This window comes from Numenius arquata, chromosome 7 (assembly GCF_964106895.1).
Source record: "Numenius arquata chromosome 7, bNumArq3.hap1.1, whole genome shotgun sequence".
In the NCBI taxonomy this organism is placed as follows: Eukaryota; Metazoa; Chordata; class Aves; order Charadriiformes; family Scolopacidae; genus Numenius; species Numenius arquata.
The window spans coordinates 45465520-45478469 of NC_133582.1; the positions used below are offsets into that span (position 1 = coordinate 45465520).

General features: G+C 40.7%; 1 protein-coding gene across 7 annotated transcripts in view; it reads right to left on the bottom strand.

The window, feature by feature from the left end:
- Window positions 1-12950, bottom strand: part of RBMS3 (RNA binding motif single stranded interacting protein 3) — a 723251-nt gene that overhangs the window by 74672 nt on the left and 635629 nt on the right. For 6 of the 7 annotated variants that reach the window (XM_074151184.1, XM_074151185.1, XM_074151186.1 and 3 more), the window contains one exon: window positions 6085-6131. In XM_074151184.1, the coding sequence (XP_074007285.1) occupies window positions 6085-6131 (47 nt within the window). Of the gene's footprint in view, window positions 1-6084; window positions 6132-11198; window positions 11226-11603; window positions 11612-12950 lie in introns of all 7 variants that reach the window. The other variant, XM_074151187.1, reaches the window with a different exon arrangement.

Here is a 12950-nt window from a genome sequence, read left to right on the forward strand (position 1 = left end):
AAAAACAGGCTGCTGTCTTTGAAGGTTGGGTGGAAACATTTGAAGTTAGGAGGGGAGAGAGAGATAGAGAAGCAATCATTTGTTCTCTCTATTCCAAATAAGATTTTTAAATGCCAAGAGCAGCAGGTGGCGTCTGAGTGATTTTTTGTTTAATAGAAATATATTGCTATTTTAGGAACATTTATCTGCCCTTACAATGCTCGCACAGAGACTATTTTAAAACCGTGTCTTTGCCCGATTTTATATATATCCTATTATGAGAACTTAGAGGCATTTGTATCCCACTGCTTGTATCAAACATTAAGTTCATACAACATTGCAGGGGGAAAACATTTTTACAGCACTAGCCGGGTTCATCTATTGCATTAGCATGATGCATATGTTATCTAAGTCCTGTTACAGAGGTCTTCTCCCAGATCAAGGTCAACCAAAAATCGCTTTGGCTATGCTGTTGCTAAGTGGATGAACTAAGAAATGCTGCATGTGGCAAATGAAAACAGCCAATGGCAGACTGATAGAATTCACTTTATAGGTAAAATGTATAATAGAAACACATATAAGCCTCTTGAACTGAAGGACAGTATAAAAACAAAACTCTCTTGAGAAAATAACGCATTTTTGTGCATTCTGTTCTCATTCTGTCCATCAGCCTGGCACTGATGCTGCACTCATATTGCATATGAACTGCTTGGACAAAGACAAGTGCAGGGGACAAACAACTTCCCATTCAGAAGTAGTGCTGACTCTTTGGAATAAATTCTCTGATAAATCCCAGCAAATGCTACCAAATTTACAGAAAACCTGTGCTAAGCCAAGAACTTGACAGACAGCTAACCATTTCAGTTTCAGCTTAGAGATGCAGTTATCTGAATAGTACATAAGCTTGAAGAATATACACTCTGGTAATGTGAAAAATACAGCCCTTCCAACACCCCTGCCAATACCATTTATCTGTCGCAGTTTGGAATGCTCTCAACTAAGCATCAAATAACCCATATTATCAGGACACTCAGCTATATCGTGAAAATTCATGCACCACAGCTTCAAAGAAGAAAAAGGAAAGAAATCTGACGCAGTAAATGACAACGTGAGAAAATCCAGTTCATATATTTCAATTATAATAATAATAGATCAAGTTGAAAAATCTCAGTCACTGTGATAGGCTGTAGGTCAAGTATTTTGCAATCAGGAATCCCTTACACCCAGAGATGAAGGCTTGTCTTCCTGCCACAGCACCACTTGTGCCCGCATGTAGAGTGGTATGGTGAGGATGGGGATGTCCTTGCTGGGGACCGACTTAAGTGGACCCCCCACCACTCCCTAGGTGTGGGATGCTCAACCTGCCACAGTGCTGGAGCTGTGCACCGCCCCCAATATGCTCTCACCTGTAGAACACAGAGGCATCTCCCCAAATTCCCTTTACATACAAATAGGCTAATGTCCTAATATGCAATTGGCATAAGTGACAGGCTGGGGACCTAATAAAATACAGGAGCAGCAAAAACGTAAGAGTGGCCTGTGCTGGTGTAAACCCTACAGCATCCCAACTAGATCTGCAGCTGCTGACCTTGCCATATTCGACCTTAGGCTTTCCCTTGGTTTTTTTTTTCCCCCCCTTTAGGCTCAGGGAGAAGTGAAATGAGGTAGAAGATGTATTTTGTAAGTAAGTCCAAGTGAATACAGGATTCTCAGTCACCAGAATGTGTACATCAGAAAGAGGAGTGGAAAGAGATATAAATTATACTGATTTTGACTCATTTTAGATATATTCAATTATGCCCCCAAGTTTCTTAGCATTAAAATGTTTGGTATGGTACCTTGACAGCTGTGGGCTTTGTAGCAGTTGACCTGTGGGTTCTAAGGAGAGCTCTTCAAAAGGCTCAGCGCATTTTCTGCAAATGCAGTTTGCATCCTTATACTGGCCTGTGCAGCTTTTTGCAGGTATGAGCCAGTGTCTCTGCTCCTCAGCTGCAATTGCAATGCTAGAAGCAAAAGTGTAGAAAAGCAGGTGGTAGGGGCGAGGCAAAAGGGACATTGCCCTTGTATTAAAAGTAGACCCACAAGCACAGGGAAAACTCAACACTGGGAGGCAAAAAGGTGTTCTGGATGCTCCTCAAGAGGGGTTTATAAAGGATGCAAAAGAAAATCTTTTTAAGTGACGTTAAAAAGAACCATGTTCCCAGTACATCATCAGGCAAACAGAGGCAATGCTTTAAGAACAGTTTCTTTTGCTTAACAGACAAAGCACATACTCCCCCCCTCCTACATCAACCCCCCTCCGCATTTGGGGACTGCATTATCTGTAGCGTCTGGTCGCTATTTCCCTGCCAAAAAAGAGAAAAAAAAAAATCCATATGGTTCCCATCCTATGGGGGAATGTGCAAGCTTCCACACAGAATCTGCACAAGAGCAAGATCCTATTTGCACTGCAATAAACACCATTTGCTCATGCCTCATGCCTGCGGGCAGTACTGAAAAAGTTAGATTCATAAATAGTATCCTGGGGCTCACATAATGTAAGAGTATTACCAAGCGTTATCAAGGCAGCAATTTTCTGTTGCAATAAGCCACACAGTCAGATGTTTGAGATGAAAAAGACCTATCTGAATATTGAGCCCATTGGCCAGCAAATGTGCAGTATAGTCCCCCAGATATCAGATATTAAACTGATACAGTACATGGCAATCTTAGTCAAATGGCCAGGAGGACTCAAGCCTCAAGAACATTTTAAATGAGCACCCTTACACTGCAAGTACAAGAGTTCTATTTTGTTCCTTGTATGAGTGCATTAAACCTCTAAAACAATATTAATACCACAAATTGAAAAATCAATAGCATATTACAACAGGCACGCTACTCCCCAAAATAAAACCTGAGTACCTTTGTAAATGTAATTCAGAAAAGGCTGATTATAAAACAGAAAAGGCACAAAGAGATTGGCAGGGGAAAAGAGCTTATCTACTGAAGTGTGTGGTTACCACGTCTTGAGTAACTCATACTGCAATGCTATGGTACACTATGGGCCGGATTCTCCACTCCATTATACCAGTTTTACGCTGATGTAACTCCATTGGATGCTTAAACAGAGTTACATGGGCATAAAAACAATATAATGAAATGGAGAATCAAGCTTTACAACATAATAGACTCAGAAGAAAATTATCTATTCCTTTGTGGGGAAAAAGTCTTAGCTATTTTTAGTGAAAGCCTCTTTCTCACTCTCTTTTGTTTTATTCCCGCTATAGATTTTCAAGGCAAATACGCAGTTATACAGTAATAAAAGTGATAGTACTACACCACGAGCAATGAGAACCTGGCTTTTCATCTGGATAACAAACAAGAGTCCAGATTCTTCCCTGCTGTTTAGTTACGCCCCAACCCAAGCCCTAATATAAGCCATCCCTCCTAAGGAATTGCAGATTTTAAATATCGCCCCTGTGACACCTGCACAGACGTGTCTCTCTAGTAGGCTTCTATCCTCCTAATAATCCTGCATGGACCTAACGACTTGCATGCATCAAAATGCAACCCTGTAAGGATTCCAATAGACATCAGCATGTGCAGTCAATCTTTCCTTTTAGGTTTCACTGGTAGTTCATACCTAACCTGAATCTTCACCTTGGCTTGGGTATCTTTATGTTTCCCATCTCCAGCCTCAGTTCGCTAAGCTCCATGCTGGTGGGGACCCAAAAGGCTGAGCGACTCATGCTTATCACAGCAAATCAACAAGTCCTGAGATGTGTGCTGGGTCAACACTCGCTTAACCTGACCACTGCATCGAACAGGCCGGCTACAAGGAAGCAGCTTTTGTTCTATAGACCTTTCGGTAACATTGCTCCACGCTTGGTCCACTGTACAGCCAAAGTACTATGCAGCATTTTATCCACAGGGTGGGTATGGGCACACCACCAACACAAGGGGCCTGAAGCAGCAGCTTTGTGCTTACTTCCAGACTGTCCTCACTGTGGGGAAGAGCAATGTGTTTTCCCACTGGCCCTTCACTGATGATTAACTTAACCTGGTTTACTTCATAGTGCTTAAGAGCCCTTAACTCTCTCTCACACACCTGCTATGGTATCCGTGTCTTCTGTCAGTGAGCCACAAATCGCATATGCACATTTTACAAGCAAAGCATCAAGGTGCTCCCAGACTTAGCTAAAATAAAACCCATGAGCTAGATTTTTATTGTAGTTGCAAGTAAAGAGGCTTATGAAAAGTAGTAAAAATTTATAACTACAGGATATGTAGAGACTATTAAGTGAATGCCTAGGGAGCTAAAAAGACACTGTGTAACCAAAGGGTTCCAGTGATGCTCAGGTGACAGCATTTTAAAGATGCAACCAAAGGATGGAATAGCAGTTGTGTAACTTTTGGTGGACAAATTGATTTTTCTGCATAGTAAGAGCTTCTCTTCATGATACTGCATGCAATCAAGATCTCACCGTAAGAGCATTTTGAATGAGATGGCTTTGTCATGATGAAATTTAAAACACTCTGACACTGTAGAAAGAAGAGATATGTCAAAGCAGTAATTAATTGTCACTCTTAGAGAGATACCCAGTGTTGTAGTTTATTTCATGCTTTACAAATAAAAGAATATTTTAAAAACTGCAGAGTTGAAATTCTCTGTTGGGTACTACTTCTTTTCCCAGTGATCACTGACAGCGTTTTCAAACAATTGAGTGACCAAACCACCCGAGCAGCCTGAACACCTGAGCAGCATGGGTACTCTCTGATACAAATAATGTCTGATTCTGAGATAACTTTCATAATTTAAAAAAAAAAATATTCTTGAAGTAAAATGATATTAATCTCAAAGGATCATTTGAATTACAGTTTCCAAAACATTCACGCAACTGACATGCAGGAATTCCTTTGAAATACAAGCCAGTTGTCTGGATGAAACACTGGTGGACTATGAACTAGTGATGATTTTATTTATAGCCTATAATGTATTACCAACTGCAAAGTATGACGACAGAGAAGAAAGACTTGTTTGGGAGGTCAGAACAGGGAAACAGAACCAGAGGATTCTGAAATCACAACTATGCAAACCCCCTCTTTTTTTCTGGGTTGCTCTGGTTTGGCAGCTTCCTCCACAACATGGGAATATCACAAGTTCTACATAGCTACTGCTTGTAAAGGGCAATTAAGCAAAATACACTATATCATTGTGCTGTTTTGCTTTTTTTTTAACTACTGGGAATGTTAGTTTTTTCAATAATTGCTTCAACTAGCAATGCCCTAACAAATACTTAACAAATAAACCCATTCTCGTCTATATCCATATATTCTCCCCTTCAGCTGGAGAACACAGATGGGAGTATGCATGAATTTGATAATCATATCAAACATCTCTCTGATCAGAGAGTGACTGTGAAAGAGTTCAGGGCCAAACCTCCTGCTTATTGTTAACCTACCTAAAAGGATAGATAGATTTCAAGGCTCTTTTTCTAGCTCATTAAATAATTGGGAATGTAATCATGCAGATAAATAACGTGATGATGTAACTCCTGTTAAATTTGAAAAAAAGTTGCAATTCTTTGTGTCAGCAAAGCATAGTTGAGAAATGAAGAAGTGTGTTGCTCAGATTTTTACCCCTAAATCCCATCTGCTTACACTCTAATTTAAGGCTTTCTCCCTATTTGGCATTTCTATTCAGACAATGCTAGGGAAGCCAGCCAGCCTGTACAGAGAACCCCAGATGAAGTAACAGCTCTATTATCCAAAATATGCTGGAATCTTCAGTGATTATTTTAACAAAAACAAAGTCAGTAAAGGGAAATTTTACTGGTTTCCATTTCATGACAGTGAAAGATTAAAAAAACATCCACTAGCATTTGCCAAATAGAGATGGAAACTATTAGGGAAAACAACTTCCCATTCAAATGGATATTACAAACAAGAGGGCATAAAAACAAAAGGGAAACTAAAAGAAGAACTTGACAATACAGCATTACATGCTTCAGTCAAAATACGACTGAGTGAATTTGCTTCTGAATAAGTTTCACCACAGAGAGAGAAAACAGAAGATGGCATTCGAAATAATTTTTAAAAAGGCATAAGAAAACATGCATTCCTTACCCATTCTGTATAGCAGCTGTTGGATCGTAAGTCAAAGCCATGCCAGCCTGCACATAGTTAGGGAAGAAAAACAGATTTTTACTATTACTGCAGAAAAAAAAAAAAAAAAAAAAAAAAAAAAGATGTTAAACATATTCTAAGCCAATATGAATAAAAACTGAATGCAACTTAGATGGAAATTTAAATTCTTCAGGGAAGCTCAGATGGTCCAAAGCAGCACGGACAGATTGGCTACTTCCCCTGCCTGAGAGATCCCCAAGAAACAGATCTGTTCAGTATGTTAGTTGTCATCTCTCCATAACATTTAGGGCAAATGGTGTTTTTGTTGCACCACTATCAGTTAATAGTTCCACTGAAATCGTGCATTTACATCCCATTGCTCACTATAAGAAGACAGGGCCAAATCCTGCTGTTGCCTTTGAGACAGGTAGTTGGTAAATATGCTAAAGCCAACTTCTTGAGAGCTGCTCAGGAAGGAGCCTCATCTCTCCTACAAAGGCCACACCCTGCATGATCCCAGCCATCTACCATTTCCCCGGGCTGTCACTCGTACTCACAGTTAATTCACTACCATCAGACAAGAAACAAGAAGTGGCCTGTGAAGCAGAAAAGACCAACCAAAAAAAAAAAAAAAAAGTACTTGAGCTTTAAAAATACTTTAAAGGTCTGGACAGCAAAAGAATTTGTTAATGTGCTACACAGAGCCTTTCAACTGCCTTTCACCACCAAGCAGATGGTGACCTGTGCAAAAGGATTTGGCAGTGTCAGAACAGCGTCCAGTTAACAACCGTCATCACTGCCACCATTAGCAGACATATCCACAGGTATCGCAGGAAAGGCAGGGAAAGGGCAGAGGTGGAGACTGAATTTCCCACTCCACCTTATGCTCCAGGATGGAAGTCGGGGCTGTGCAGGAAGGACCAGCTTTTTCCCTAGTATTTACTTTAAGATGTGGGACTGACAATTCTCCTCCCACATACTGCATTTGCTTTGACTTTTTGTCTTCCTTATAAATTTATTTTTTGCCTCCTCCCTTTGTGAAATACTTGCCAATGTAAGACACTGCCAGGAGATGGGAAGACATCTCCCTCTGTGCAGGGCTAGAAGCAGAGAGAAGAGCATCCCCATTACTCAAAGTGCTGCTTGTCTTTTGGGAGCAGCTGAAAAATGGCCGTGGCACCATCCCACCCCAAAGCACTGTATTTCTCTCCACTTGTCATACAGACCATATGCTCGCTGCCTGAGAAAGGAGACAGTAGCATTTGCTTCAAGGACAGGTGCTCTACCAACCATGCGGCATGGTCTGTGCTTCTGGTGGGAGCTTTTAATGCGCCCGGACCCATCTACCAAAGTATTTCTGAATAATGGCATCTGCCCCCTTCCAGATGGCTGATCAGGCAGGTCAGGAAAGTGTTCGGGCTTGGCCGGCTCCCATGCAGGCAGGTGAGCAGCCAGGGTAAATGCTTTAGTGATGAGCAGGCAGGGAGCGGGCAGCACTCCTGGAAGAGGCAAGTTAGCCCGGCAGCTGCATACTGGTCTAAGAGGATATGGTCCAAGTTTCCAGAGGCCAAAAATAATTTCTGATCTGAAAGGGTAGGCTTCACACTACCTTATGTAGCCAAAAAAAAAGTTCATGTCATTATTAAATTTGTATACTTTTCTCATTACTCTTTTAAGCAGGTGCTAGGAAAAATGCCTTGTTTATTGGAAATGCTGTTGTTTTAATAAAATATGTACTATCTCCCAAGCAAAAGAAAATTCAGGACACTAAGACCAAGAATGCATGGCTATTTTTTTTAAAATGCATTAATTTCGTACAAAGGAAAATTAAAATGGCTATTTCTACAAGTTCAAAATGTCAAAGAATCAAATTTAGGATGACCCCAACCACTGCTAATTTTGATTAAAGAACTAAATTAGCTTAGAAAATCATAAGAGATGATCTACTTGTTTATATATTCTTATGTCTTACACATTCTCAGCATATTATGTTGTTTGGCAACGTTGCATTAATTACCAATGGAAATGTATACAGTTCATCCCAAAAGAGAGCCAATAAAACTTTAATATCATACAAATTTTTTGACTGCAATACATTCTAGAGAAAAAAATCCTCTTTTATTTTCCTTTCTCTTTTCAACGCTTGTAAAATTTGTTATTGCTCTCTTTTTATATTCCTTCACTGGTAAAGATAACTTAAATAGTATGCAAAAGCCCTAAAGGGACAGAAAAATTAGTTCTAACATTTTTTAAAAAAACTTTAAAATAACCTAAGATATTTTGTATAAATCAAGGTGTTGACATTTTAACATCTCATCACACATCTACTCAAGACCAATAAAAAAACCTCTTATAATCCCTGGGGAAAGGAGAGAACCAAGCTTTCTAAATAAAGGAGTTTTTAGATCTAACGACCCTTAGAGTTGCCTGGATCAGAGCCCACTATATACCACAGCTCGCACTAGTGGGACCTGGGGACAAAGTGGCAACAAGGGAGGGAGGGCTCTTGTTTTAATGTCTCTGACATAAATATGAGGGTTCAGAAAGGATAAACTGTAGCAACTCTTTCACTGGAGTCCTAACACTGCTCAGTGTCCAGATGAGAACTGCAAATACACGTTTATGCCGCTTTCAGTTGATATTAGACCCTTAGCTTGCCCTCCAACCCCAACATGCCCCATAGCTGTGTGTGGGTGCAGGCAGATAAACATAGTCTGTTCTCTATATATTAGCATCACGTCCATTACATATCATTGCTACTAGGAAAAAGGGACACTGTTGTGGGCCTGGAGAGTACCAAATATGACAGGCTAGACACTTATCTCCTTATCCATGCTCCATATCCATACGGCATGGTGACAGATTACCAGATTCCGTTCAAGTACTTCAGCAGTGACCACTATAAATATCACTATCACATTTGCTAGTAAATGAAAGTTTCACATCAAACAAATACAACACAGCGTGTGGCAAGATATGCATATGGTACACCACCTACAGTTTGCCCAGTAATATTGCTAATATCCCCCATGGCTGAATAGCGTTAAACAGCTGCTATTTCAAATAGCTGCTAACAGAGGACTATTTACTTCTTTCTCATCAAGTTGTGTAATTCCTCCCTACAAAATTACGCTGGCTGGAAGCCCAGGAGAGGCAACAGCTAGCCTGGACCAGTGGAAGATTTATGGTCTGAAGCATCCTCATTCATCAGGAATAAAAACTGATGAGCTATAATAACTTACTGGAAAATAGTCTGTACTTTTCTCCATAGCACACAAACAGGAATTCCAAAAATACCAAATACAGAATATTAGGTTTGGCCCCAGACTTCCATGTGATAGAAGTCCAGCTTATTCTGTCAAAACCAGTACTGAATATAGTTGTCACTGTGCTTAATACGTTATTAACTATATGGAGGCACTGGCTGATGCCTCTGTACACAGTCCTCTGTTGTGCTGGAGAGTATTTTCTTCCAGGTCTTTTCATCCACTGTTTTGCTCATGTTTCAGTGGAAGGACAGGGTCTTATTCCTTCTTCTGATAGTGACACTTGCTGATGAAATGCCACCTGAGAGTGACACTGCTGACGGAATGCCGCTTTAGGAAAATATTTGTCAGATAAATCTTCCATGAAGGAACAACTGAACCACGGAATTTTTATGCCGCTCAGCCAGACAGTGGACACATACTCAGCTACTGAATGAAAATCCTGCATGTCAACATTTCAACATGCAACTCTTTAAAGCAATCAAAAAGGGGGGGATATCGGCTATCAGTCCCACACATAATAATAAATAAAGACAGTTTTCAATGATTATTTGACTGGTGTGTTCAGAATGTCACAAGGGATAAAACAGTCACAGAAATAAAACCAGCTCATTTAAAATACTGATTTTTTAAAAAGACTATTTAAGCCATATGTATTTACTTACCACTTATTTTTACCAAAGTGTCTGAACTTAAGACAAAGAAATGAAGATTTTTACTATTTTGTTGCTGCAATTTTCTAAATATTGACATCGGTGAACAAAGAGATTCTAATAACAAGAGACCAGTCTGCACCTTTAAATTGAAGCTCTTTCCTTCAATAAAGTGCAGGAGATAACAGAAAGCCTCTGGAAGGCAAGGGTTCCCCCAGGAAGTTTGAAGGCCTTTGTTCAGCACTTTACTGTGAAGAATTTTCCATAGGTAAAGACAAGGTGCTCTGTTACTCTTTTTTTTCCCGTCTCTTTGTTAAGATTTGAACATAAATGAGCACATTTGACTCATTAAAAAGAATCTTGGACTATCACATTTCCATTGTTTATGTAAATTGGATTTGTAAATCTCTCCAAGAAATTATTAAGTTGTGGAGTGATTATTAAAAAAATTATCACATCTTCAATATCATGTGAAATAAGGTGGGTTTATTATTTCTCTTCCAAATCTCTCTGAAAACCCACAGGAACAACCTTTATCAGCCCAGTAGTGGTCTTCCAGCAAACAGCAGTATCTATAAATGACCATATTTTAGGTTCCATGGTATCTTCTTTGCTGCTGGGAAGTAGCTTCTACAAACAATTTCACAGAATCACAGAATGATATGGGGTTGGAAGGGACCTTTGGAGATCATCTAGTTCAACCCCCATGCCAAAGCAAGTGCACCTAGAGCAGGTTGCACCGGAACATATCCAGGCAGGTTTTGAATGTCTCCAGAGATGGAGACTCCACCGCATCTCTGGGCAGCCTGTTCCAGGACTCTGCCACCCTCAAAGTAAAGAAGTTCCTCCTCATGTTTAGACGGAACTTCGTATGTTCCAGTTTGTGCCCGTTACCTATTGTCCCGTCCCTGGGCACCACTGAAAAAAGACTGGGCCCATCCTCTTGTCCCCCACCCTTTAAGTATTTATAGGCATTGATCAGATCCCCCCTCAGCCTTCTGTTCTCCAGATTAAAAAGACTCAAGTCCCTCAGCAGTTCCTCATAAGAGAGATGTTCTAGTCCCCTGATCATCTTTGTAGCCCTCCACTGGACTCTTTCAAGTAGTTCCCTGTCCTTCTTGAACCGGGGAGCCCAGAACTGGACACAGTACTCCAGATGTGGCCTCACCAGGGCAAAGCAGAGAGGGAGGATAACCTCCCTTGACCTGCTTGCTACATTATTCTTGATGCTCCCCAGGATGCCACTGGTCTTCTTGGCCACAAGGGCACATTGCTGGCTTACGGTCATCCTGTTGTCCACCAGGACTCCCAGGTCTTTTTCCACAACGCTGCTCTCCAGCAGGTCAGCCCCTAACCTGTACTTACACTTGCCCTTGTTGAACTTCATTAGGTTTCTCTCCTCCCAGCTCTCTAGCCTGTCCAGGTCTTGCTGTAGGGCGGCACAGCCTTCTGGAGTGTCAGCCTCCTCTCCCAGTTTTGTGTCATCAGCAAACTTGCTGAGCTTCCGCAATGTAACATTACATACTCTCAGTGAACGTGTCTTTCCCTCGCTGTGTGCAAAAAGTCACCATAATATCAACCCACTACCAAGACGTCCCACGCCTCTTCCTCAGAGGAGGAATCTTCCAAATATTTCTTTGAATCTCCTCTGGCCAGCCTGTGTGGGAGCACCTGCGCAAAGCAACACTGCTCTCACCACAGGTTTCTAATTTTGTGGGAGGCCACAGTCCCATTGGAAAAAAAATTGGAGAGGCCTACGAATTAGAAAGGGGTGAAATCCACTGATGTGGTGTGTTTTCCAAGCAGGAAGCTCCCTGGGTTTCTCCTCCTTAAGGTGAGATTTGGAAAAATAAGTTTGTATCCTAGGACTCGGGGGATATCCCAAGGGATTTCTGTGGTGAACTGATGTGGGAGTCAGACCAGAAGATACATCTCTCTTCCCCATCTCCTCTGACACATCCCTTCATCCTTTCATGCTGGAGGACTGCCGTCCCAGGGGAACGGGTGTGCTCTTGGCTACAACAGTGGAATCAATTGAAATTTCAACACTGAAATTCCTGTACTTGTTTTGTTACCACCGCTAATATCTGCCAGACATCACAGCACAAGGATCTCTTGTACCCTGATAGCAGATACTCTGACTGAAAAACTTTGAACAAGGAAGAGAGGAGGGGGAAGGAACCAACAACCCAAATGAGATTCATTTAAAACACTGATTTAATAAAATAAGCTGTCAGCAGTAAAGTTAACTTGGCAGAGTTGCTTCCTTTGATTATTTAAACAGTTCTGTCAGAAATATTCCACATTATTAGAAATATTTCTGAATTTAATTCTGAATGAAAAACACCTTTTCCTTTTAGAGGAGAAATCTAGAATGTAAATGTGACACCTATTAAATATATAGATGTATATGAAAGAAATTAAGCATTTCCCAGTGATGTGTGCTCCTTAAGCAGTTGCAAGTTCTGAGAAAAAGGTGGCTGTGGAGAGAAGAATACATAATATTGAGGTCAAACTTGGGAAGTGATTAATGAACTTCAGAAGGTCAGAGGCTGAGCTGATAAACACAATGACAAGTTCAGTACCCAAATGAGTGACAAGAAACTCTTTTTGTGCTACAGAACTGGACTGGAAGTCTGATCTATACAGCTTCTGTTCTTGGGGCCAACTCACTTTGTTCCCACTTCAATTTATCTGATGAGTTAAAAGATAAGTGCTGAAGTTTAAGAAAGTTAAAAAGAAAAAAAAAGAGGCTAATATCCTCCTCACAGAGACATATATAATACAATATAATTATTCTGTTTCCACAGCCAACTCGTACATTTAACCTTGCCATCTTCAGGTCTACGAACCATCTGCTTTTGGGGGATCTGGCACACCCGTTTTGCTATCAGTCTGATCCAGTGTTAAATCAGCTGTGGATTACAGTCACATCTGCACACTAGAT